This window comes from Melopsittacus undulatus, chromosome 10 (assembly GCF_012275295.1).
Source record: "Melopsittacus undulatus isolate bMelUnd1 chromosome 10, bMelUnd1.mat.Z, whole genome shotgun sequence".
In the NCBI taxonomy this organism is placed as follows: domain Eukaryota; kingdom Metazoa; phylum Chordata; class Aves; order Psittaciformes; family Psittaculidae; genus Melopsittacus; species Melopsittacus undulatus.
Window position 1 is genome coordinate 5,529,119 of NC_047536.1, and position 24,919 is coordinate 5,554,037.

Sequence of the window (24,919 nt, forward strand, 5' to 3'; positions counted from 1 at the left end):
TTGAAGAACATTGGCCCCATATCCTGCATGATAATACAAACAACACAAAACTGGTGATGAACTATTAATTCATACAATGGTGAATTACAGCTCAAGGGCTCAATGGTTCAATTCAGACTTTATCCAAAACTATCTGGCTCCACTTTGAGCAGCTTGAATGAAGAGCAGCTTTTTCATGAAATGTAACACTGCTATAGTAATGAGCCTCACCACATTAAGAGCTGCAGAATGATAATATTCTTCAGTGCAGGTTTGTATCCTACAGCTAGGTTCTGACCATGATCAAGCTGGCATCTTTCCATGCACTGCATTAGCACAGGTTAATCTTTCTTGTAATATTTCAAATAATGTTAGATGCATTAAGGAGACTGAATGCCTTGTAGAGAAGTATGACATTGTAAAAGAGAAGACAGGAACTTCCTAATTCCAAACCCTAGACAAATATATAAGAAGATTAAAACAAAGATGAAAGTGCAAATAGCAGTCCTAAACCAACAACCCCAAATCCTTTGAAGCTATTCCAGCTGGCAACTCAGATTAGACAAGTAATTTGCTATGGTGATTTTATTTTGCCAGCCCAAAGACAGTGAGAGAAGTTGCCAGTTTCATCTCCTCTGACTGGAAGGAAGAAATCACTTCATTTTTACACCAGGTTTCCCTCCTACCAATGTTATACTGAAAACAAATAGTGTTAGATGTTATGTTCAGGGTATTCCTGATCACTGAGCCAAAAAAAAAAAAAAACAAACAAAAAACCAAAACACAAACCAACAACAACAAAACAACAAAAACAACCAAACAAAATAAAAACCCACAAAAAAAACCCAAAACACACGCAAAACACCGTAAACACACACACACAAAGTGACAAAAAAACTCATAACACAACAACAAAAAAGTGGGGAACAAACACTTGAAGGAATAAATGTACATATGTGGACAATAGAATTTATATGGACTATGCTCCATGAGACTTGGATTCTGCAAGTAAGAAAACTGAGTCACCAAAAGGAAACAGGCTCACACCATCACATTTTAATGATTCCTGAAATATTACAAATATTCTTATGAGGTAAATCTATTGGAGATTAATAGCAGATTGATACATAGACCAGAATTATGATTATTTGAATAAATTTGACTATTCTTTTGTTTCCCTTTTTTAGGGACTGGGGGTGTGAGGAGTACAGGAAGAATGGGTAATGCAAGCAAATTGGATTTCAACTGTAAATCCAAAAACATTGAAAAAACCCACCCAAAACACACACACACAAAGAGCCCCAAACACCTCTGCCTGCACTATTACAGGGGCTGTTCATTTTTAAAATACAAATTATTAAGTTAGTCCTGTGTCAGCACGTTTAGCATTCTTGTGCCCTCTGCAACATCCATGCCCTTTCACAAGATTTAGTCACTGAGCATTTGGTGTTGGGACCAGTCTTGCTCAACACCTTTCTCAGTGACATGGACAGTGGGATTGAGCGCACCCTCAGAAAGTTTGCTGATGACACCAAGCTGTGTGGTTCAGTTGATACGCTGGAGGGAAGGAATGCCATCCAGAGGGACCTTGACACGCTTGTGAGGTGGGCTGATGCCAACCTCATGAAGTTTAACCATGTCAAGTGCAAGGTCCTACACCTGGGTTGGAGCAATCCCAGGCACAGCTACAGGTTGGGCAGAGAAGAGATTCAGAGCAGCCCTGTGGAGAAGGACTCGGGGGTGTTGGTCAATGAGAAAATGAACATGAGCCGGCTTCAGTGTGTTCAACCGTATCCTGGGCTGCATCAAAAGGAGTGTGACCAGCAGGTCGAAGGAGGTGATCCTGCCCCTCTACTCTGCTCTTGTGAGGTCTCACCTGGAGTATTGTGTGCAGTTCTGGTGTCCTCAACATAAAAAGGACATGGAACTCTTAGAACAAGTCCAGAGGAGGCCACGAGGATGATCAGGGAACTGGAGCACCTCCTGTATGAAGACAGGCTGAGAAAGTTGGGGCTGTTCAGCCTGGAGAAGAGAAAGCTGCGTGGAGACCTCATAGCAGCCTTCCAGTATCTGAAGGGTGCCTATAGGGATTCTGGGGAGGGACTATTCATTAGGGACTGTAGTGATAGGACAAGGGGTAACGGGTTGAAACTGAACAGCAGAGGTGTAGATTGGAAGAAATTCTTTACTGTTATGGTGGTGAGGCACTGGAATGGGTTGCCCAGGGAGGTTGTGAATGCTCCATCCCTGGTGGTGTTCAAGGCTAGGTTGGACGAAGCCTTGCATGGCATGCTTTAGCGTGAGGTTTCCCTGCCCATGACAGGGGGGTTGGAACTAGATGTTCTTAAGGTCCTTTCCAACCCTAACTATTCTAGGATTTTATCAATCAGCTCATCAATTACTTCAAGCAGTGCTTTTACCGGAGTTTATCAGCATTCCTAAATTTCCCATTTTGTACTAAAAAGAAAAACAGAAATCCTTGAGTTCCATAGTTTTTAGGCCTACCCATATGACAGATCTTCTGAGTTCCTGGTATCTCTTGTATCTTAAAACAAGTGAAAATGAAAAACAAAGAAAAGGTCTCCCTGAGCAAACACGTAACTTAAACTTTAGGTTGTTATTTTGGTTTTGAGGTTTTTTTTGGGGGGGGAGACGTGAGGGGATGTTTCTGCCCCAAAAGGATTCTCTGAAGTACATAAAAAACCCGCAAACTCTCAAAGTCTATGGAGTGTGATGTTTCAGACAGAAATTTCTTGGCACCACAGATCTTATGGACAAGCCATTCTCTCACAGAGTACCGACTTGCTAAAACCTGCCCTAACAGCTAGCTAAAATAAACTCCCAAGACAGATAACAAACAGCTATGTAGCTCAAAAGATGAAGAGACCATTCAGCTGTAAAACTTCCTTGCTCAGCTTCTGTCCTCTACAGGGGAATTGGAAAAGGTTGAGGAACAACTGCACAGAACTTTTTGAACCAGCTGCCTCAGCTTTTGTGAAAGAACATTATAAACTTTGATTTTTGCAGACCAGCCATGCAAAGATGCTTGACAAGGCAGCTGGTACAGAATAAGAAAGAAATCAAAAGCCACTAAATGTGGAGCCAAGACCCATCAGGCTGGGACAAGCCCAGGGAGAGATGGAAGAACTAACAGACCAAAATATAAAAACAATTCCTCCGGAGAAGAAAGAAACCAAAGAACAAAAAAGAAAGAAAACAAAGAACAAAAATATGTTTTCCATAGAAAGACTGCTCAAAGACTAGAGGCTACAGACCTCTGCTGTATTTCTTCTTTATCTGATATTTAATTTCCACTTGCCACATTTGTCAAATTTGTTTTTATTCTCCAAATGCCTCTGATAGCATCACATCTTTGAGCTGCTGCCCTGCCCTTTTCTTTGCCTTACAAAACTCAACTGAATATCTTTATTCCCATTTTCGTTCCCTTTTCAGTTCTGGTGTTTGACTCTGTTGCTATTCTTTTGATTAACTGTGACTTTAAATAGTCCTCAGCAAGGTACACTCTTGGCAGAATTCCTTTTGTTACACTGAAACTAGTCAACTGTAATCCCCAAACTACATAGCATGAGTGCAGTTTTATGGAGCCGTACTAAAAGTCCAGCAGCCTCTCTCCAACAGGATACAGAGAATGCACAGGCCAATAGTACAAAAACATGGCACACATTTGGTCAGTCATTCCCCTGAGACAGCATCGCATCTTATGACAATAAGTCTATATTTTCCTCTATTTTCAGTATCTTGAGCGCGATGTTAACTATGTGACAAATTACTCTGAGAGAATGGAAATTGCTGTCACCAAGGCAAAATTAAAATGCTGGGAGTTCAGCATCTTCAAATCCCTACTACCTGATTTCCATAACAGGTTCCTAAAACAACTGACAAGGAAAAGTGAAAATTGAGGAAGGTTTAATTTGTTTTTAAAGATAAACCAGTCAAAAATGGAGTAGAATAATCAGATTGGAGAAAAGCAACTGCAGTGCCAGTAATTTAGACTAGTAAAATCCAGCCTATGTGACCACAAGCCCACTACCCTGCCTGTTTATATAAAAAAATTGCAGGAAGAAATACATGAGAAATGAAAGTACACTGGAAAAAGACAGAAAATTCTCATAGATTTATAAAGACAACTATTTGCTGGTCTTTAATTCCCTTCACTGAAAACACAAACTAAAACTCATCTATTCTGATTTCGGTATAACGCTCAACACAGTGCTATATTGAAAAGTTCAACAATGGAACAAAAAGTTGGACTATTCTAATAGCAGCTGTGGAAGACAACCATATGACATCCCTCACTGCTGGAAAACCTTGACGCTTGTCACAGGAATGGATGATGTCCAATTACACAAAGTACAGACTCCCATAACTTACTACTTACATCAGCTGGTTTCAGTTATTTAGAAATTGTGTGCCTAGTCTCGGCAGTGTTTTTAGACTGTCTAAAATCTTGTATCTAACTAAGTTGAACAGGATCTGTTTCCCTCAGCAGGTAGCTATGACTTTTTAACATCTAAGTTTCAAACACAGAAGATAGGTGGAAGGGTGGGTGTAGTTAGGCAGAACCACCACCTTGGGAACCAACCTTCCCCCATCCACCTCTACCCCAAAGGAGTTAGCAATAATACTTACATGACTGATCAATGTATTCCAACTATGGAGAAAGTAACCGCCATTCCAAGAAGCATTCTCTATCCCCTGGGCGGGGAAGTGTTCCTATCACTTTGTAGAAAGCTCTTTGTCTGAAACATTATATATAATTCTGGTAGTATTTTTGTAACAAATACATAGTCACAAAGAACATATGGAGAGAAGGGATATTAGCCTGATCAGACAAGTGTAGAAGTGCCTGTAAAAAACAGACTGAAAGAGATTGACTTGTTTAGCTTAGTCAAATAAAGCCTAAGAAAAAATGGGGTTGCTCTCTAAACTATGAAGAAAGAAAGCTCTAAAGAGGGATAAGAATTACTTATACTAAAAGGACATTACTGGCACAAGAACAAATGTCTACAAATACACAGCAAATGTCAGAAGGTTTCAAAGCCTTAGAGGAATAACTTTCCTATAGGAATAATGGGCAGAACCTAATGAATTTTTAAATTAAAATTGATATTTTTACAAAGAGAATTTGAATCTTTGAAGATTTAGGATTAAATGGAGGCTGATATAAGAAAGGACTGGACTTTATCTAAATTACGTTTTTCTGTTCTATGCTTTCATACATGAATTACTACACACATCTACCCTTCCTCAGCACAGGTCACCATCCAATCTCATCCTACGCATCATTGCTTTAAGCATCTCCAAATACAGCCACATTACTCTCCACATCCCCTCAAGCCTTCTGTCTCAAACTACTGCTCTGTCACTCTCCCACTATCTCTAAAGGTATTACTCCAAGCCAGCCATCAGACAAGCAAAGTTTCAGCCCAAGCATTTGTAGCTTTTCCTGAACACAGTATTCTTCTGTTGAACACTGGAGTTTCATCCTTCTTTGCAAAAGGTAATTGGAGTGGTCAGAAAGACGGAAATCTACAGCAGTTTCCCTTGCTGAATGTATTTTAGTCACTACTTCTAGGATTTTCTTGGCCTGACCCCAAGAATAACTTCTGTAGCCAAGAAATCTGTCTACACAACAATTCTTACAATACAGACATAAGACTGCTGGTCCTAGGCAGGCTGTTATGAGCACAGACAGAAAAAAATGGGAAAGTGCTTCACATTTACGTCTGGCTGTGTTAAGGAGCATCTCTCATCAGAACATGACATAGAGAGGGCTTACTCACATGGCTGGTCTTGTGCAAGTAAGTCACTGATGCTTAGCCTGCAACAGTTCAGCCTAGATTGCATGTCACAGTCTCAATGCAAGTGCATCCATTTCTGTCACTGAAAAAGCATGCCACATTGTGCAAAAATTTTCCACTACTATTACAATTTAGCAAGAAATACTCTCCATTGCTAGGTTTGTGTCTATTTTTGGATGTAACCTAAATATTGAATGTCAAGTCACAGAGAGGTCACCACATTCTGAATGTAGAAATATCTTGAAGGCTTTTTGTGTAGCACAATGGATAACACAAGCAAATGAAAGAACCATAACAATCCATGGCCACATCATGACCCCATCAATACTCAGCACTACAACCCCAGAAATACTCAGTGAACTACTGCTCTCTAATAAAGCACAGTAGCAGAGCACTGTAACATGCTATTCACTTAGCTGTCACTTATAGCTACATTGCAGAAAGACATAGCAAAATACTGATACAATTACAGTTTACTATACTGCTATTATGACCATACATAACTATTTTTAGCTCTACACTAAATGGAAAATGTAAAAGCACAAAAGGGTCTCATGTGTCTGCATATGTAAAAATCATTCAAGCCTATCAATTAACATTAACAAAAGAATACCAAGAATAAAGAAGTTACAAATTTTTAAAATGCATTTAATTTCTGGAATTTTGATTAACTTGTAATATTTTTTTTTCTATCTTCCAGGTATTAAATCTGTCATCTCCCCCCCAGTTAAAAAAAAATAAATAAATAACAACAACCGTGGATCATAGAATCATAGAATAGGGTTGGAAAAGACCTTGAGATCATCTAGTTCCAGCCCCCTGCCATGGACAGAGAAACCTCACATTAGAGCACTTCACACAAGGCTCTATCCAGCCTGGCCTTGAACACTGCCAGGGATGGAGCATTTACCACTTCTTTTGGCAACCTGTTCCAGTGCCTCACCACCCTCACAGTAAAGAACTTCCATATTTAATTTCTGCTAGAAGTGTAATTTTGGAGTAATTTCCAGTGCCATAAATTGTAACTGTGGGGTTGTTCCCAGTGCCTTTTAAACATGTGATGCTTTCTATATGTTACATTTGTAGTCTTAGGAAGCAATATAATGATCCCTGGTAGAAGTTCCAAGGGTCACTTATGTTTGTATTTTTAATTCCAAATGAGTCAGTCTAAAAGCATTTAAAGACAAAATTTAGTCAACATCCAAACTTTAATTTTTTTACTGAAATTCCTGTTAGTAAACATTGAAAAATCATAACTCTGATTTTAATATGAGTAAAAATGTTCCAATGTCACTAATAAAGTGACAGTGATCTTTCTGCACAGCAATCATGTTTCAGTCTACAGGGATTTGGATGAAAGAATAGTTTTCAAGAACAAGTGACAGTTCTCTTTCTCACCTCAGATGACTGCAACTATTTTCCAAGCATCTCTAAATAATTATAATGTATTTTCAATCTTGGTGAATCTAAAGCATGTACAGACATGAGAATGCAAAAACTGCAGCTTCTGCCTACTCCTGATTATTTGAATACTAATGCCATTTTAATGACTTGCAAATTTTGCTAGAAATATGCAAATGGTATATATACACATATATACACGTGTGTGTTGATTTTCTAGTATACTAACCATGGGGATCATCATCATCAAATTAATAATAATTGGCATTATTTTGTTTCTAAGGGCAGATGCATTTTCACAATCTCTGCCTCTGCTCCCCTACTCAGCTCAATCCTTGCAGAGCCTTTGGGCTTTCCACGTAGGTCACATTTTTGGTTACCCATCTCTGCATACTAGGAGCTAAGGAAATAAAACTGCCAAAGATAACATTTGGGATTTATTTTGCCCATTATCAAAAGCTCCTAAAAAGGTGTCTTATATTTCAAGGTGAAAAATTCACCCAAATGACCAAAATATAGTGAGATGTGAGAAGATGTTTAGGGTGTTCTCATTACAGAAAGCAGGGATACTTTCGCATTTTAATTAATATTCAGTCCATCAACATGTTGGCAACCTGAGTTTCAAGATCTCACTCAATAGGAACACAAAAATTAATTGTGCCAGTCTTTTTGTTTGCAACAAATTCGTATGATAAAGTTTTGCAATTATTAACTACTCTCCAGCGAAGGACATGCTCTCAAGACACTATCATGATCCTTACAGGCACCTCCAGAGTTAAGAGATTGCCAAAAAGGTTTTTAACTTGTCATTACAAATACCCTAACTCAGCCTTTTTTCAGATCCTCGGAATAATCAATGATATTCCCAAAACTACACGAATGCATTAGGTACAAATTCTTCTTTACATACTGCCGACTCTTATTTTCCTGGATGCTATAATTTCTCATTTGAAGACACTGGTGCTTCTGTTTCTTCAAGATTTAGTTATTCCACACACATCCCTTTGTATAGCAAGAGACCCAGAATGTGCAACCCTCTACCACTATAGAGAACAGAATATAAAACTGATTATGACTTTGACTAAACACTAGGTAAACCATTATGCATAAATCAAACCATAAATATTTGAGAAAAGATCTTTCCTTGTCAGTAGGATTTACATGGAAAAAGTATTCACTCATTTTGGGAAGAAGAAGGGAAACAAACAAAACCAAAAACCCACAACCTTATTTTACATTGCCAACAGATAAATGAAATAAATCATTATATATTAATTGCAGTTAAAAGCAATCAGGAACCTTTTCTTGAACTAGTGAAAGCTTAGTAAAAATCACTACTTGGAAATTCAAGAGTAATAAAAGGAAGTGCTATATACTTCAGTATGCAATTGATTATCCAAAGAAGTTGCTGAACCTACCCTTACATTATGGTTTGGAAAGAGGCTAGCCATTTACATGTATTTAAAGGTACAATAATGATTTAAAAAATAAAAACAAACATAATGGTTATAGGCTTAGGACAACCTCTCATAATTACAAACTAGAATACAACCAACCACAAAAAGCAGATTATACCACATCTGTCTAAATATGGGTTCTTACATTTTCCTTAGAAACATTTGTAGTAGCTGTTACCACAGAGTACTGACCTGCACAGAGCCAACAGTGATTAGTTGCTGTTACACATACCAAGAAAATTTGACAGTCTGCAGGCAAAACATCTTAAAACTTCACAACAATATAAAGACAACTCACAGCACTTATTACAAACACAGTTGGTGTTATTTTGCCTATAAGAAAACTGAATCTTGGACAAGTGATGCAGCAACACCCAAAAGATCAGATCTGCAGATATATCCCACCTTCTAGCCCTAATGCTGTGATCGAAGGAAGGTATTTTCTCCTGCAAAGTCACTCAGCACACTACTGAGAAGAAACCTGAGGCTCAGAAGAGAATTCTTTTAGATATACAAAAACTATGGATTGCTTGGGAAAGGAGATGAACACTACAGATTACATGCCCTAAAGAGGTGCTGGATATTGCTATTCCTGCTATTCTACCATTGGGCACTGTAAACAACATCCTGGATTAGCAAACTCACCCCTCAATGAAAAAATATCAGGAATCACATGCTCCATACAGTGCAGATCAGAAGAACACATACATTAGAAACTAGTATGGACTTTTTATCGTGCCCCTGTATGGCTATCAGAAGACAATGGCTCAGCTTGCTAGATATGCAGTTTTCACTTACATCTTCTTTACCTTCAGTTATGTCTGAAGGTCTTAAATGTTCGTGGGGGAAAAAAGATCTCTTTTGCCATCCCATGACCATATTTCACACAAAGACATCTTGGCTTTAGGGAAGTTATAAAAAGAAGTGAAGCTTTTCTAGGTGCCATGAAATGACACTTGCCCTCCTACAAATACCCTCATTATCTTCTTCTGCACTGACAGCAACCCAAGTGTAGACACAAGGCCACATGCCTGGGAGAAAAATTTGAAAGAAAGAAGTACTTACCACGAGGACAGCACTCAACCGATCACTTTGGACCTTCTGCACTTGAATGCAGGGTCCTGGCACTTGTAACCTTGAATCTCCAGGAATGTTCCCAGCATCATCATTCGGGATGCTGCCATTACTAAGCCCAAGACCCACAGATGCCCTGTACAGGTAGGTATGAGTCAGTTTACCCACACCAGCGACCTCCAACACATCCGGTGGAAGATGGGAACTAGGAAGCATGCGTATGCTATAGCAATACTTTTTATACTCATCAGCTGGGCAGCAGCAGCCAGCGCAGCAGCAAGTCCTGCAGTGGCACAACCGCACAATGGCAAGAAAGAGGAGAAATGCTGCAAAGATGAAGGAGACGCAAGCAAGGGAAACAATCAAGTAGATGTTCGTAGCATTGAGCAGTGGTGGTGGTTCCCCATTGTCATCAAAATCTGGCAGTGCCTGGGGCAGGGTGTCAGCCAGCAGGATGCCCACAGTCACAGTAGAGGAGAGTGGTGGATCCCCATGATCCTGCACCACCACAACCACCTTGTGCTTGAGAAAGTCAGTGGAGCGCAAGGAGCGTGTGGTGCGCAGCTCACCAGAGTGTGGTGTCAAGTGGAACAGGGTGGAGTCAGAGGAGTGGGCGATGTGATAGGAAAGCCAGGCATTCTGCGCATTGTCTTCATCATCTGCCACCACTTTGGTCACCAGGTAGTCCTCATCAGCCAGGCGGGGCACAACTTCCACTGCTATTGAACCATTCTGGCTGGTGGGGTACAGGATGGCTGGGGCATTGTCATTCTGGTCTGAGATGTAAACATTCACAGTTATGGCAGCACTCAAGGGTGGTGACCCATTGTCCTTGGCTTCCACTTGGAAATAGAAGCTCCTAAGCTGCTCAAAGTCAAAGGCACATTTTGCATAGATGCTCCCATTGGCCAAGCTCACAGACAAAAAGCTGGCCAGGGAGTTGCCTGCAACTGTGGAATTCCTGAGTATGTAAGAGACACGTCCGTTCTCATCCATATCAGGGTCAGATGCTGAGACCTGGTAGAGAAAAGCACCAAGTGGATTGTTCTCCTCCACAAACACATCAAATGTGTCAGCACTGAAGACAGGGGGGTTATCATTCACATCAGAAATCTGCACCCAAAGGGTCTTCTGAGTGGTGATGGGTGGAGAGCCCAAGTCTGTGGCAGTGATGGTGATGTTGTACCCAGTGATCACTTCTCGATCCAGAAGCTCACTGGTGACCAGGCTGAAGTAATTTTCAAGAGAAGGCTTTAACTGGAAGGGAAGGTTATCAGGAATCCGGCAGGTTACTTTCCCATTCTCCCCAGGGTCCTTATCCAAAACACTCAGCAGAGCTATCACTGTGCCAGGAACAGCATCCTCAGGAATGGGATTGGAAAGGGATGTAACTGTTATCTCTGGGCCATGATTGTTCACATCAGTGATCTCTACCAGCAGCTTAGCTGTGCTGGACATGCCAAATGCCCCATTATCCCTTGCCTCAATAAGCATCTCAAGGAGAGGTCTCTGAACAGCTAAAATACCATTGACTGTTACCTCCCCAGTGTGTGGATGAATTAAGAACATTCGCTGCAGATCAGCAGAAGTAGTATTGCTAAAGGAATACCTGACTTCTCCATTTGAACCTTCATCTAAGTCCGTGGCATGCACTTGTACTACCAAAGTGCCACTGGGGGAGTTTTCCAAGATGCTCGCCCTGTAGACTGAGTGCTCAAATTCTGGTGCATTGTCATTGGTATCCAGCACTGTCACAATGACTGGGACATCACCAGACCTTGGAGGATTCCCACCATCTTTGGCTGTAAGGACAAGTCTGTGAATGGCTTGCTGCTCCCTGTCTAAGGCTTTCTTCAGCACCAGTTCAGGATATTTACTCCCATCCCCGCGTGTTTGCATTTCCAAATGGAAATGTTCATCAGGGCTCAGCGTGTAATTCTGGACACTGTTGGTACCTTCATCAAGATCTTGGGCATTGGGGAGTGTAAAGCGTGCCCCGGGTGACAGGAACTCAGGCATGTTTATATGATATTCACTTAAGGAAAAGCTGGGGGAGTTGTCATTTATGTCTAAGACTTTAAATTCCAACCTATAAAGCTCTAGAGGATTTTCTAACACAAGTTCATAATTCAGAAGACAGGAAGATTTTAACTCGCAAAGCTGCTCTCTGTCTATGGGCTCATTAACAGTCAAAGCTCCCGTGCTACCATTTATATTAAAATATTGCTTACTTGAACTGGCGATCATGCGAAATTTCCGAGGTAAAAGTGTAGCTGCATCTATTCTGAAGTCCTTTGCTACGTTTCCAACAGACACTCCACGTTCTGTTTCCTCAGCGATGGAATACACTACTTGCCCTTTCGCGGTGCAGCAAATAAGGCAGAAGAGCATTAGATAGACCCGCATTCTTCCTCCCCGACTCAGCTCCCCGCAGACCGGCTCAGCAGGAACATCATCCAGAATTTCAGCAAACACCCCAAGTTCCCAGCGCAAAGTGAACGGGCACCGACGGCAAGGAGAGAAGTTCGCTGCAAGCGCGGGAGGCGCCAGGCTTCGCGGAGTCTCCGCTGCGGCTCCTCGGCTCCCACCGTCCCCAAGCCGCCGGTTACCGTGTGGGGAAAGGCGGCAGCTCCTCTCCGCTGCGCCCGCCGCTTGCTCTGCCCGGCGCGGCAGCTCCGAGCGTCCGTTAGACGCCACCCAGAGGCCACGGTGTCACCTGCGCCGCCGGGGGGCAGGGGTCGGTCGAAGGGGGTGTCTGCGGTTCCCCCGCCGCTGCTTCTCCCCGTCTTATTTCTTGCTTTTTAACGCCCCGACAGATATCCAAGGGGGCTCCGCGCATGGATGCGTTTCCGTGAAGGAGAGATGCTCCCCCCGCGCCCTCCTCCCTTCCCTCCCTCTGCTCCTTGAGGGAGAGGCAGTGAGAGTGTGCGGAGCCGCACTCTGTCAGTGCACCGCGGTGGAAGAGAAACGCGTATGAGAAGTGACAGGCGTCGGCTAAACACGGAGCAGCGCAGCACAGGCAGGCTCCGGCTGAGCACAGCGTTTCCCAGAGGGGTTTTAAGAGCCCAATTCAAGGAGGCAGCTGGCTCTACCCCTGTGAAACTTTAAAATAAAAGAAAGCGAGGAGGGAAGGAGAAGGGAAGAAAAAAAAAAGGTTGGAAAAAAATAAAAATAAAAGGAAGATAAAAGTGGGGAAAAATGAGAAAGCCTCTTTCCTCCTTCGTCTTCTGGACAAAGTAAACTGAAACGGATTATTGGAGAGAAGGATGTCTCCTTCGACTCTCCCCAGCTGGATCACTTACAGCCACAGAAGAGCCCTCATCCAGCCCATCAGAGCAAGATGGGGATGGCTTGGGTGGGCTGCTACAATGGAATTACTCTTAAAGAAGTAAATATCGGTGCCATAGAGATGCTGGATTTAGGACATTCACAGAACTGTGGGGAGAGATGATCTGATATCACACAGAAACAGCAGATCACAACTGAAAAAAAATCAGATTTCTCTGCTCCCCTTACTTTTTGCATGGGCACTGTTCACAACTGTGGCTGAAGAGATGGGAGAAAGTATTTCCAAATATGTCCCTGGAAAACCTTCCTGGAATGACCTTCAGCAGCAGTTTACACAGATGGGCCTCAAGCCCTGACAACATCTGCAGTCTCCTCCACTTTTAGCTTCCTTCTGTGAGAGCTTGTTACCATGAGATCCTGATTGCTCAAAAGCAAGAGGCTATAAATGTGCAACAAGGACAAATCTTAACTCTTCTTGCATTCATTGTGCTTCTTTATGCAGCTGAGAATTTCCAGGCAAGTGAAAAAGTACATTTCAGTTATACATAGTATCAGGGCCTTTCAAAACAGGAGAGAATTGGGAGCACAGCCAGAAGTTGTACATTAAATAATAATACCAAAAAAATCAATACATCTGTTTATATCCTCACAACTCAGCAAAACCTCACAGTGAGGTTCTCATCCTGCCTTCACTGGAGTGGGCCTTGGTCACTACCTGCAGATAGTATTACTTTTTCATTCTAGGCACCCCTGGCAGTACCCAGGTGTTGTATTTTACTACTACTGTGTTGATGTTTCTATAGCCGTTAGAGCTACAGGAACGGGGGGTGCACCCACCTTAATTCACACACTATGTAAATTTTTTCAGTGGACCATTGCATATAGTATAAAATATAAGTATTTACTATACACTGTTTACCTTGGTGAGTTTTTCCTCGATTGCTAACTGCAGAAATCTCCAGTTCCCACCTAGTTACTATAAAATTGTCATCCGGACTCTCACTATCCCAAATTTGCCCTGAGCTCCTGTTCTGCCAGCATACAGTGTCTTCTACAATATATGAAAGAGTTGTTAGCTTTACTGCTCTGTAGTGATGCACAGACATAAACATCCTGAATTAAAACAGTAACACCTATCAAGGCTACAGGAAAGACTGATGAATTTCCCTTAACACTGGCCTGCAATGAAGATAAATCTACCCCCGGGAAGGCCAGGGCAGCTGGGTGCTGGTGACCGAAAGACACACACAGGTAAAACACACACAGCCTCTGCTCATCTTTCTGTGACTGGCTTGCAACAAAGAAATCCAATAATTCTGGGGCAAAGATCCTCCTACTGAACACATAAACCCTCTCAAAGGCAGATTTTCTATAAGTCTTCATACTGTAATAACAAGCTGTGGTTGTGCATACCACAGCCTGAAATACCAGCAGCATTAGCAGAAACTGACTGATACCCATGGCCAAAATCAAAGTAATCACACATTTGCCTCTTCCCAAGATCTACGCACCTTCTGAGAAGTATCTGGCAGCCTACACCAAATTTGTCTTTAAATCATTCCTTTACTACCCATTTAGCAACAGAATAACTTCTTCAGCTTTCTGCTACATCTAATTTTGTAGCGTTGCCTAATGCTTCTTTAGAGGGCTCTAAGGGAACATGCTATCCATTTTTTTTAAACGTTTTTAAACCTTACAAACTTGCTTTAATATTTGGGCATCCCTTGTCCTATTGTCTCCTTTTCTCCACTCTCATACTTACTTGGCCACCCTTCCACATAGCCTCTCTTTTCAGGCTCTCCAATCTCAAAGATCTCTCCATCTTAAGTCACTCCCTAATTATTTGCACAACAGTCGCATGAAACACCACCAATGGAAACACTTCCCTTGGTATTACAGCTGATAATGGTTAAAATGCCTCATCTTTGATGTCACTTTGCCTTAGTGTGTCACATCCAAACTGCTTCCTAACCTTCCCAGGGCTTGCCCCATTCTTAAAGCTGGTTTGATCCGAGGAATTCAACGCTTGGCAATCCCAGGCACAGGCCAGAGCTCTGAAATCTCTCTCAACACTACACAAACCCTCACACCCCATCCCACTCTCAGAGAACTTCCACCACGCCCTTCCACCCGAGAGTGCTGCATTAACACCGCCTAAGAACCTCCCCATGCTCTTGCTCCCGCCCCGTCTTATATTTTCAGCCAGTCATTCACTGCGGTAAGACGTGATAAGACGTCATGAGTCCGAACGTGCACAGTGTGCTTAAAACAATGGCAGCGAGCAGAAGAGACTGCTAAGTCAACAAAGGAGGGGAGGGGAAAGTGAAGAGTGAATAACAAACCCAGTTTATCTTGGAGCTGCAGAGCACACGGCTGCACCACAAGCGTACCGAGGCGTGGGAATATCTCAGGGAGCCCACCGGTGCTAAACTAGGACACGGAGCTTCAGCGGGAGACAGCCAGAGGGGCTGGATCCGCCCGAGGGAGCGACAGCGGCAGCTGTCCCCGGACCTACAGGCAGTCCCGCTCTTTATCTCCACCTGGAGGGAGCAGGTGAAGAGTTCGTACTCCGACGGGAGCCCGGCAGTAAACAAGATCTACCTGCGGACAGAGGAAAGCGGAGCTCCTCCTTGGACAGAGCCCAGTTAGCCAAAGCGGAGCCATGGATGGAGGTGTAAGATCCCCACTACAGCCTTTCCACAGGGGCTTCCCCGGGGGGGGAGGAGCGCAGGGACTGCGGTACCCCAAGCAGCCCGAAACGCCGCGCTCCTCCCGCCCGGGGTCCCGCCTGGCAGGCAGCCCGCAGTGCCTCCCGTGAGAGCCCTTACCCGTGGGAGCGGAGCAGCTCCGCTATTGCTCCCAAAGCTCTGCCGCCTCCCTCCCTCGGCCTCCTTGGGGGGCTGGCAGAGAGGGCAGCAATGTCAGGATACCCTTCAACAAGCCACAGGCGCTCGCAGCTCCTACGTGTAGGGACAGTGGGAGACAAGATGACTAAAAGGAGCACGGGAGAACAATCTCGTCTACGGAGGATTTCTAGATTTCAGAGAAGCCCAGGAAAAGCCTCATTACCCACATCAAACCACAGAAATACGGACCCAGAATGTGCTACTGAGTATGTCGCAGGCAAGAACTCGTCTGTTAAACGCGAGGACATACATCCGTCGATTTACCCTAGTGGCTTTGAGGAAGCTGCCGGGGGGGACGACAGCAGAGACAGCAGGCTCGGGGGCCAGACTCGCTCGTGCTGCGGAGCAGCTCTGAGCCGAACACCCGGCGTCTCCAGCAGCGCCACTGGGCGTTCCCCTGCCTGCAAAATCCCCAGTTGCGAGGCTGTAACACAGCCCCCGGCCACATTGGTGGGGTGGGCGCTGCAGCCGCCGCTCTGCTTCGGGAGCTCCCAAGGAAGAGCTACCCAGAACGTTATGCTGACAGCAGCGCTGTTCACCAGCGTCATCCTCCAAACCAACATGCGGCGGGATGAGATGAGAGCCTGGGCTTTCAACGACCAAAAACCCTGCACGAATTCGATATCTTCTATTCAAGGCACTGACTGAATATTCTAGCGCCTTCTGCTAACGATTCCCTCCCAGACCATGCTAAGAAGTAAAAGCACCCACGAGCTCTGTTTCTAAAGTCAAGATTGCTTTCTGTTTCTGAAAGAAATACGGAAATATTTCCTGACAGTGTATGTCTATAGCAAATCCCTTTCAGATCTTCAATTCATTACTGCAGTCATAGAAACCAAGACAAAACACGGAATCCAAAGCCTCTATTGCCCCAACGATCAGCATTAAGAGATTCTACAGCGCCCTGAATCGTTGTCCAAGGAAACGAGGTGCTTCCCACCCCATGTTTTTCGATCCATTTCTACAGGATTAGTGAAACCTTCTTATAAATGGAACCAGAAGATTCGCGTTTTGCTGTTTCTGCCTTCCATGCCATCCATGTGAACTAAGGGAAGAAAGCGACAGCTCTACAACTCTGGGATAAGCCTTGCTGCTCCCAAGGGAAGACAGTTCACGCATACGGAAGAGGCGATGACTCACTCCCCCTTAAGCACATGAGCAATCGGAATTAGTGGAGACTAGAAAAAAAATCCCCAGCAAATACACAAAGAACTCAAACGTAAAGCGATCTAAAGTAGATGCAGAACAGAAAGAGAAATTTGTAGGACACGTTCACGTTTTTCTGTGGATGAGCAAGAGATAACCCACTCCTATGATTTTTTTCCAAGACGGACACAGAATCACAGGTTGGAAGAGACCTCAAGGTTCTTCTGGTCCAGCCTTTCTTGGCAAAACATGACCTAAACTAGATGACATACCACCCTGTCCAGCCAAATCTTAAAAGTTTCAACACTGGGGAATCCACCACTTCCCTGGGGAGATTATTCCAATGGATTGTTCTTATTGTGAAAACTTTTCTTCTAGTGTCCAACCTGAATCTCCCAGGCAATAACTTTTCCCAATAGTCCTTGTCTTTTCCATGTGACTCCTTGTAAAAAGGGGGTTTACATCTTTGTGCCCACCCGTTAAATACTGGAACATGGTGATAAAGTCTCCCTGAACCTTCTTTTCTCAAGGCTGAATAAACCCAGCTCTCTCAGCCTTTCCTTATATGGCTTCTCAGTTCTTGTATAATTTCTGTGGCCCTTTTCTGGACTCTTGCCAACCTGCTCACATCTTTTTCATATAGCAGGGATCAAAACTAGACACAGGTGTGGCCTGGCAAGCACTGAGTGGGATGACTTCATTTCTGCTGGTGGTGCCCTTGTTGGTGTTCCAACATCCTGTTGATTTCCTTCACTGCAGCTGCACACTGTTCACTCCCATTGAATCTGTGTCCACCAGGACTCCCAGGTCTCTTTCCACAAAGTTGCTCCACAGCTGGGCAGATCCCAGCCTGTGCTGTACACCCGTAAGCACCACTCTTGACATCCTGGAAACAATGATCTACATATTTGTTTAGTCATCTTTCATCTAAAAGACTTCTATTAGTACAAATCCAACAAAATATACATTCACAAAGGAAATATACTGCATTAAAGAAATCACTTTGCCATAAAACTATGGATTTTTTCCATGCAGGTGTCCTTGGTGAATTGAGCACATAACATGAAAGAATAATACACAAGTACTGCTTGTTCTTAGTACTCCATCAGCTCTACAGGTGTTGGTTTTGTGCTATAACGAAAACTAAATCAGGTATAAGATATTGCTTTTCCCTGTGAAAGTTCCACACAGTTCCTAACATCGAACAAGGAACACTAAACATGACCCTGGACATTTAATCTAAAAGAGTTGATTCAGTGCATGGCCAGAATCAGCTCCTTCTATAACGGTATTAAAACAACCCGGTAATTAAACAATCACACTCCACAGAGAGAAATCGATGTGGAAACCAGTAAAATTTCTTCCTCACTGAATCTGTGTTTCCGTGCTGCTTCTGCTGGGAGAACCAAACGTTTTCTACCCACCATCTCCAGCCTATTCGGTATATAGATGATCTCGCTTTCACTTTTCCCTTAACCACACCTGCTCCCTTTCCCGACTCCCACCAGCTTTCAACTCTCCTTCCCACAGCACATTAGGGGACAGATGAGGTAGAACAGATGCCAGAACAACATGAACACGCTGGGACAGAGTCGCAGGGGGATGCCGGGGAGCACCCCTTCCTCAAACAGTTCTCCACAGAATTCTGTTCCTCGCTTCACTTCCCCCAAGTTTTAAACGGATTTCCAGAAGCAGAAGAGTACTCAGAACCTTCACCGAAATTTCTGACCAACACGGCACACCATACCTGTCACTTGACATAGTTCAGCTTCTTAAAATTTGTACAAAACACGAAACAGCCAACTTCTGAAGCAATGAAAACGGGGGCGAGCCGTTGAGCAACTGAACATAATATTCATCAAACCAAGCGTAAACACACTTGGTTTCCAAAACAAAGAGTGCTCTAATTGCATTCAGCTTGAGGAAGCAACCGAACACCTGGGCACATACCGGGTGTTGAAGGACACTAAAAAATGAAAATGAAAGATCTGCTGAAGCCAATACTGTCATTTGGTGCCAAGCAGTGGGCAAAAAAAAAACTTAAAACCATAAAAATATGGGTAAACATAATGTCCTACACAAGAGAAATAAAAGAAATGGACGAGAAAATAATGAAATAAAAAAGAAAATGGATCTTACATAAAAGAAATAAAAGAAATACACAAAAAATTATTGCGAAGCAATCAAACACCCAAACAGTGAAATATCAAAAGGGAAACACGCACGTCCAAAGAGAATAACTATGGCTATATCAACAACAAAAACAAAAGCCTAAAACTCACATTTCAAAAACACTACCACAGAAAAAGTGTTTTGATACCTCAATTATTCAATGAAAGTGACGAATAAACACAACTGACCGAGAGAGGAAGAAAAAAATAATAATAATTTGCGAATACACTTACCACACCTGAAGCAAAAGGGGAGAGAGAAGGACCCTTCCCAGCAGAACCGTTCTCTGCCGAGGGGCAGGAAGCCGGCGGCGGGAAGTTGGGGCTGAAAACCATCAGGTCACTCTTGCCCCCACCGTCCGTCACACACAGGCTCCGGCTCTGGCGCTGCGAGTACGACCAGCTCCCCACTTCACTGGCGCACACGAGCGTGGTCGGACCGGGACACGACAGCACCGCCGAACGCGGAGACCACCGCGACGCCCCGTACAGCACCAGCGCCAGAAGGAACAGGCTCGACACCACGCAGATGGCCACCACCAGCCACACGTTCGTCGTCGTCGCCGATGCCGCCGCCAATGCACCGCCCTCCGCCGGCCGGAGCCCCGCCCCCGACGAGCCTGAGCTCGCGGCCGCCAGAACCGCCTCGGTGCCCTCCACCAGCGACACGCTGAGCGTGGCCGTGGCAGAGCGCGCAGGCTCGCCGTGGTCCCGCACCACGATAACCAGGCGCTGCCTCGGGCCGTCCGCCTCCTCCAGCGCCCGAGCCGTGCTCACCTCGCCGCTGTAAAGCCCCACACGGAACGGGCCCTTGCCCCGCGGCTCCCACAGCTCGTAGCGCAGCCACGCGTTGTAGCCCGAGTCCGCGTCCACCGCGCGGATCTTCGCCACCACCTGCCCCGCCGGAGACCCCCACGACGCCCACGCCCACAGAGCCACGGAGTCCACACCCGACGCCGCCGAGCCCGCGGCGCCGGAACCCGGCCCGCCCCCGGCAGGCGGCAGCAGCACCGGCGCGTTGTCGTTCTCGTCCAGCACGAAGAGCTGCACCGTGGCGTTGCCGCACAGCGCCGGCTCCCCCGCGTCCACCGCACGCACCTCGAACTGCAGCACCTGCAGCTCCTCGTAGTCCAGCGGCTGCAGCGCCCACACACGCCCGCTCTCGGCGTCCACCGACACGTAGCTCGACGCCGGACGCCACCCGCCGCCCGACACCGACGACCCGCCCCCGCTCTCTGCCACCGAGTAGCTCACGCGCCCGTTGCCCCCCTCATCCGGGTCCCGCGCCCACAGCCGCGCCAGCTCCGCGCCCGCCGCGTTGTTCTCCCGCACCAGCACCGTGTACACGGCCTGAGAGAACGCCGGCGCGTTGTCGTTCACGTCCGACACCGGCACACGCAGAGCGCGGCTGGCGCGCAGCGGCGGCGCCCCGCCGTCCTCCGCCCGCACCTCCACCTCGTACTCAGACACCCGCTCCCGATCCAGCGCCTCCCGCAGCACCAGCGAGTACGAGCCCGAGAACGTCGACACTAGACCGAATGGCACCGACGGCCACACCGTGCAGCGCACGCGCCCGTTCGCCCCTGAATCCCGGTCCGACACGCTCAGCAGAGCCACCACCGTCCCCACTGCCGCGTCCTCCGGCACCGGCACCGACAGCGATGTCACCCACACCTCCGGCGCGTTGTCGTTCACATCCAGCACCTCCACCACTACTTTGCAGTGACCCGACAGCGGCGGGGAGCCTTTGTCTCTTGCTTCTATTGCGATCTCGTAACTGTCCTTTTCTTCGTAGTCTAAATTTCCCCTAAGCCTCATTTCTCCTTTGTTTTCGTCGATGGAGAACATTTCTCTAACTTCTGCGGTGACATGCTTACTAAAAAAATACATAACATCACTACTAATGCCTTCGTCTAAATCTGTGGCACTGAGCGTGATTAATAGAGTCCCTGGTTCTGAACCCTCTAAGACTTTAATTTTATACACCGACTGGTTGAACTGGGGTGCGTTGTCGTTGGCGTCCAGCACCGAAATCACCAGCTCCATCGTGCCCGTCAGAGCCGGACGGCCACCGTCTGTCGCCGTCTGCACCAGTCGGTGAATCGGCATCGTCTCGCGGTCCAGAGGTTTCCTGAGCACCAGGAATAACGATTCACCCTCTTCCTCTGTTTTTTGTATATCCAAACTGAAGTGCTCGCTGGGGCTGAGGCTGTACGAGAGTTGAGCGTTGGTTCCGACATCTGCATCCGACGCGCCCTCCAGCGGGAAACGAGACCCCGGCAACGACGATTCCGCGATGTTAAGGACTTCTTCTTTTACATTGAAGACTGGGGCGTTGTCGTTGATGTCGGTGACTTCCAGCTCCACATGGAAGACGCGCAGCGGCCGCTCCACCAGCACCTCCAGCCGCAGGGTGCACGGCACGCTCTTCCCACACAGCTCCTCCCGGTCCAGCCGCGAGCTCACCACCAGTGCCCCGCTCGCCCCGCTCACCTCCACGCTCGCCCGCCGGCCCTGAGACACCAGCCGCAGCCGCCGCGCCTCCGGCTCGCCCGCCTCCAGGCCTAGGTCCTGCGCCAGCCGGCCCACCACCGTGCCGACCTTGGCTTCCTCCGGCACCGAGTACCGCACCTGCCCGCCGACCAGTGTCCAGGCCAACTGCAGCACCAGCACCCACAACAAGGCACCCCAATACACGCCCATCGCCTCCGCCGTCACCGGTCTGGGCCAGCACGGTTCTCAGCCGCCGCTCGGTCGCTCGCCTCAGGGATTCCCCGGCAGATACGGGCCGCCGCTCTTCCCGATCATCATCCTGTCTCTCGCTGCGCTGACACCAGCCGTTACAGCGGTTCAGGGAGGAGCCGTCGCCTCTCTCACGCTTCCGGCGTCTTCACGGCCAACAGCGGCACCTGGTGTCCGACGGCGTCTGATTCCGCTGGTGGCCTGCTCTGGCCGCCACGGTATGTTCCTGGAAGGACGGGTCCTTGGCATACCGGCTAGGCCACCAAACTCAGCGCTTTCCCTTCGCAAAGTTTCCCTTCTTCGAAAACAATAAGAAGTGCCGGTTTCCTCTCTTGTCCTCATCTCTCTTCTCCTCTCTTCCCTTCTCTCTCCTCTTTTTCTCTTCTCTCTTTTGTCCTCTTTCCTTTTTTCTCCTCTCTTTTCTTCACTTGTCTCTCCTCTTCCCTTTTCTCTTTTCTCTTTCTTTTTCTAAGTGCATTTTTAAATGATAGATACTTGTCGAAATGTTTCCTTAAACACCTACATTAACCCAGGAATCAAACGTGGGAATGTCTTCATCGAAAAGAGCCTACTCCACTTCTGATCTTCTTTTTCTCCCCTACACTTTGCTGATGAAGTACAACTCAGTTTTCTCATTTCTTTCTTTGTGAATAAAGTTCATCTGTTTCCTCTCCAGAAGAAACCCGTATCCTTGATTTTCCATCTGTGGAAATTACTCAGGTCTCCAGAGGACACAGATTCACATGGAATTATTTTCGTCTAGTGCAGCAATGCTAAAAGCAAGCAGAAATTGCTTCCTTTTTCATGGCTTTGTAACACTGATGTAGCTGTACAACTCCGCTTGGTTTTCATACAGTAAATAATAGTATAAGGCCATCATATTGCAAAGAATAACTGTCTGTCTGTAACAGAATGGTTTTGCCTTTTGAAGTATAGGTCCAACATAAGAAACCATAGACGCATACAAATTCTAAAGGCTTTCAACTCCATCAATGACTCCTTAAATCTGTATGTCAATCTAAGCATAACTCACATAGCACAAATCCTCTTGGAATGGTGAAATAGCTCAGGGAACATCTCTGATAATCTTTATGTGTCCCAGTGATGTATTTCCTGTAAGTTTTATTCCCCACTTGTAGGTGCACAATGAATGACAAGTTCTTTCTTACCTTTTTTAGCAGGCAGGCTCTCAGAGCACAGGGAGATAATGCGCCCATTACTGGTTGCGATGAACTGCTACAGGATATAGAGTACAGCCATCTACCCATGATGTAACTGAACACTACACAAGAGGGTCATACCAGTGCTCTAGCAAGGTCCAGTTTTTCTTACACCGTGTTTCCAGGCTCCCATCTTATCCACTGATTTAAACACATCACTGCCGCTTCTCTACACAACCACAGACCCTGGCTGCTAACCCAGCATGCAGGCCAGGCAGCAATACAAGACAGATTTCACATGATGGTGAGTTGCTGATTCTACCACAGAAGCAAAAATGATGCCAAATGAGGTTAAAACCAAATGAAGATACCAAATGCTAAAACAATCCAACTAGGTTTGTCAATAGGTCATATTTAATTACACTATTGCTTTTCTAACAGTTGTCTTGATTTATTTCCATGTCTCCATTGTCACAGCCGAATTCAAGGATCATTGTTAATGATTTCAGGAGAGCAGCACTAGGAAAACAAACAGTTTTTGTCAAGACTCTGAAATCCCTACTTTATTGCCAGCATTCCTATACCCACTGCCATGAAGGCAGATACAGAAATTAAACCTAAAGTCTCACATCATTCTCTCGAGATAAAGCTCATCTTAAGAGGTTACAAGAGAGCGAACCACAGTGATGGCAAAGGACACAAATTCTGAAATCAGAGACAACACTATCTGGCAGCATAGCTCTCACACACAATTACTGACATCTTCTGGGGAAGACATGCAGCCTACAGGGGAACCAGGAGTTCCAAGTGCCATCCCAGTTCATATTCACATGATCATCATAAAGAGCTCACACAACAGGACATAAGTTTATTTTATGGGGTATTCAAAGCCTACCACTGCAGAGTACATGGAACTAGCATAGTCAGGAACCACAGCTGAGGTGCTTCTACAGATATAGTCACCCAACCAAACCAAGTCTTTTTAGCAAAACATCTTGTCTAACACAGCACTATAGTTGCATGTTTTTCACACCTACCTCAGTTCGTGCTCTTCTGTTAGTATTTTATATTAGAAAGTGCATTTACATCATACTCCAAAAAGGGCAACATTAAATGCTTCTACTAGCTTGTCCATGACCATAATAATTCTGTAGTACTTTACAAACCATGACATACAAGGTGAACACAGAAGAATGTGGAGTTCTGTGGTCCAACTGTGGTCATCCTGCATCATCTCCCATTCAGAGGAGAATCAAAAGGGAGGAAAGACCTCTGATTAAGACTGGAAAACGACACTGCAAAGAGCCGAAACTAAAAAAGCTGCCCTACCTGTAAAACAGGAAAAGGTACACAACTGAAAATACACAGAATGAGATAAGGCTGGAATTGGCACTCACTCGTGATAGCAGATGGCAGAAAAATCAAACTTGGTCATTTGAACAAAATACTAAGGTTAACACAGCTGTCGGGCAGAGATCTTTGTCAGAACTGTGCCATTTAATAGATCATCAAAGGTTCTCAAAAAGTCGTGGAGAGTGATGTAACAAAGATTACAGGAGCTATTAGTCTGCAGAGCAGAGTTATATAACAGCTCTGCTCAGAAGAACAATTGAAGAAAGAGTCCTTGACCCTGAAGACCAAGGTGGGAAAATGGCAAAAGGATTTCCAGGTAGGACACCACAAAGCTGAGCAGATGAGGAAAAATGCAGCTTCACCAGAACTGTGACTGACTCTGGAAAGATAATGTCAGATTCTGAAATTACATCTTTGGCA

General features: G+C 45.4%; 2 protein-coding genes across 3 annotated transcripts in view; both read right to left on the bottom strand.

Annotated features, from left to right (window-relative positions):
* LOC106023362 (protocadherin alpha-C1) overlaps positions 1-14,843 on the bottom strand; it is a 34,090-nt gene extending 19,247 nt beyond the window's left edge. Inside the window, exons 1-2 of the mRNA XM_034066938.1 lie at positions 14,784-14,843; positions 9,725-12,406 (exon numbers count right to left, since the gene is read on the bottom strand). Coding sequence (XP_033922829.1) covers positions 9,725-12,406; positions 14,784-14,843 — 2,742 coding nt within the window. The remainder of the gene's footprint in view (positions 1-9,724; positions 12,407-14,783) is intronic.
* LOC101878671 (protocadherin alpha-C2) overlaps positions 1-24,919 on the bottom strand; it is a 132,701-nt gene that overhangs the window by 65,114 nt on the left and 42,668 nt on the right. The gene's annotated exons all lie outside the window — the stretch shown is intronic.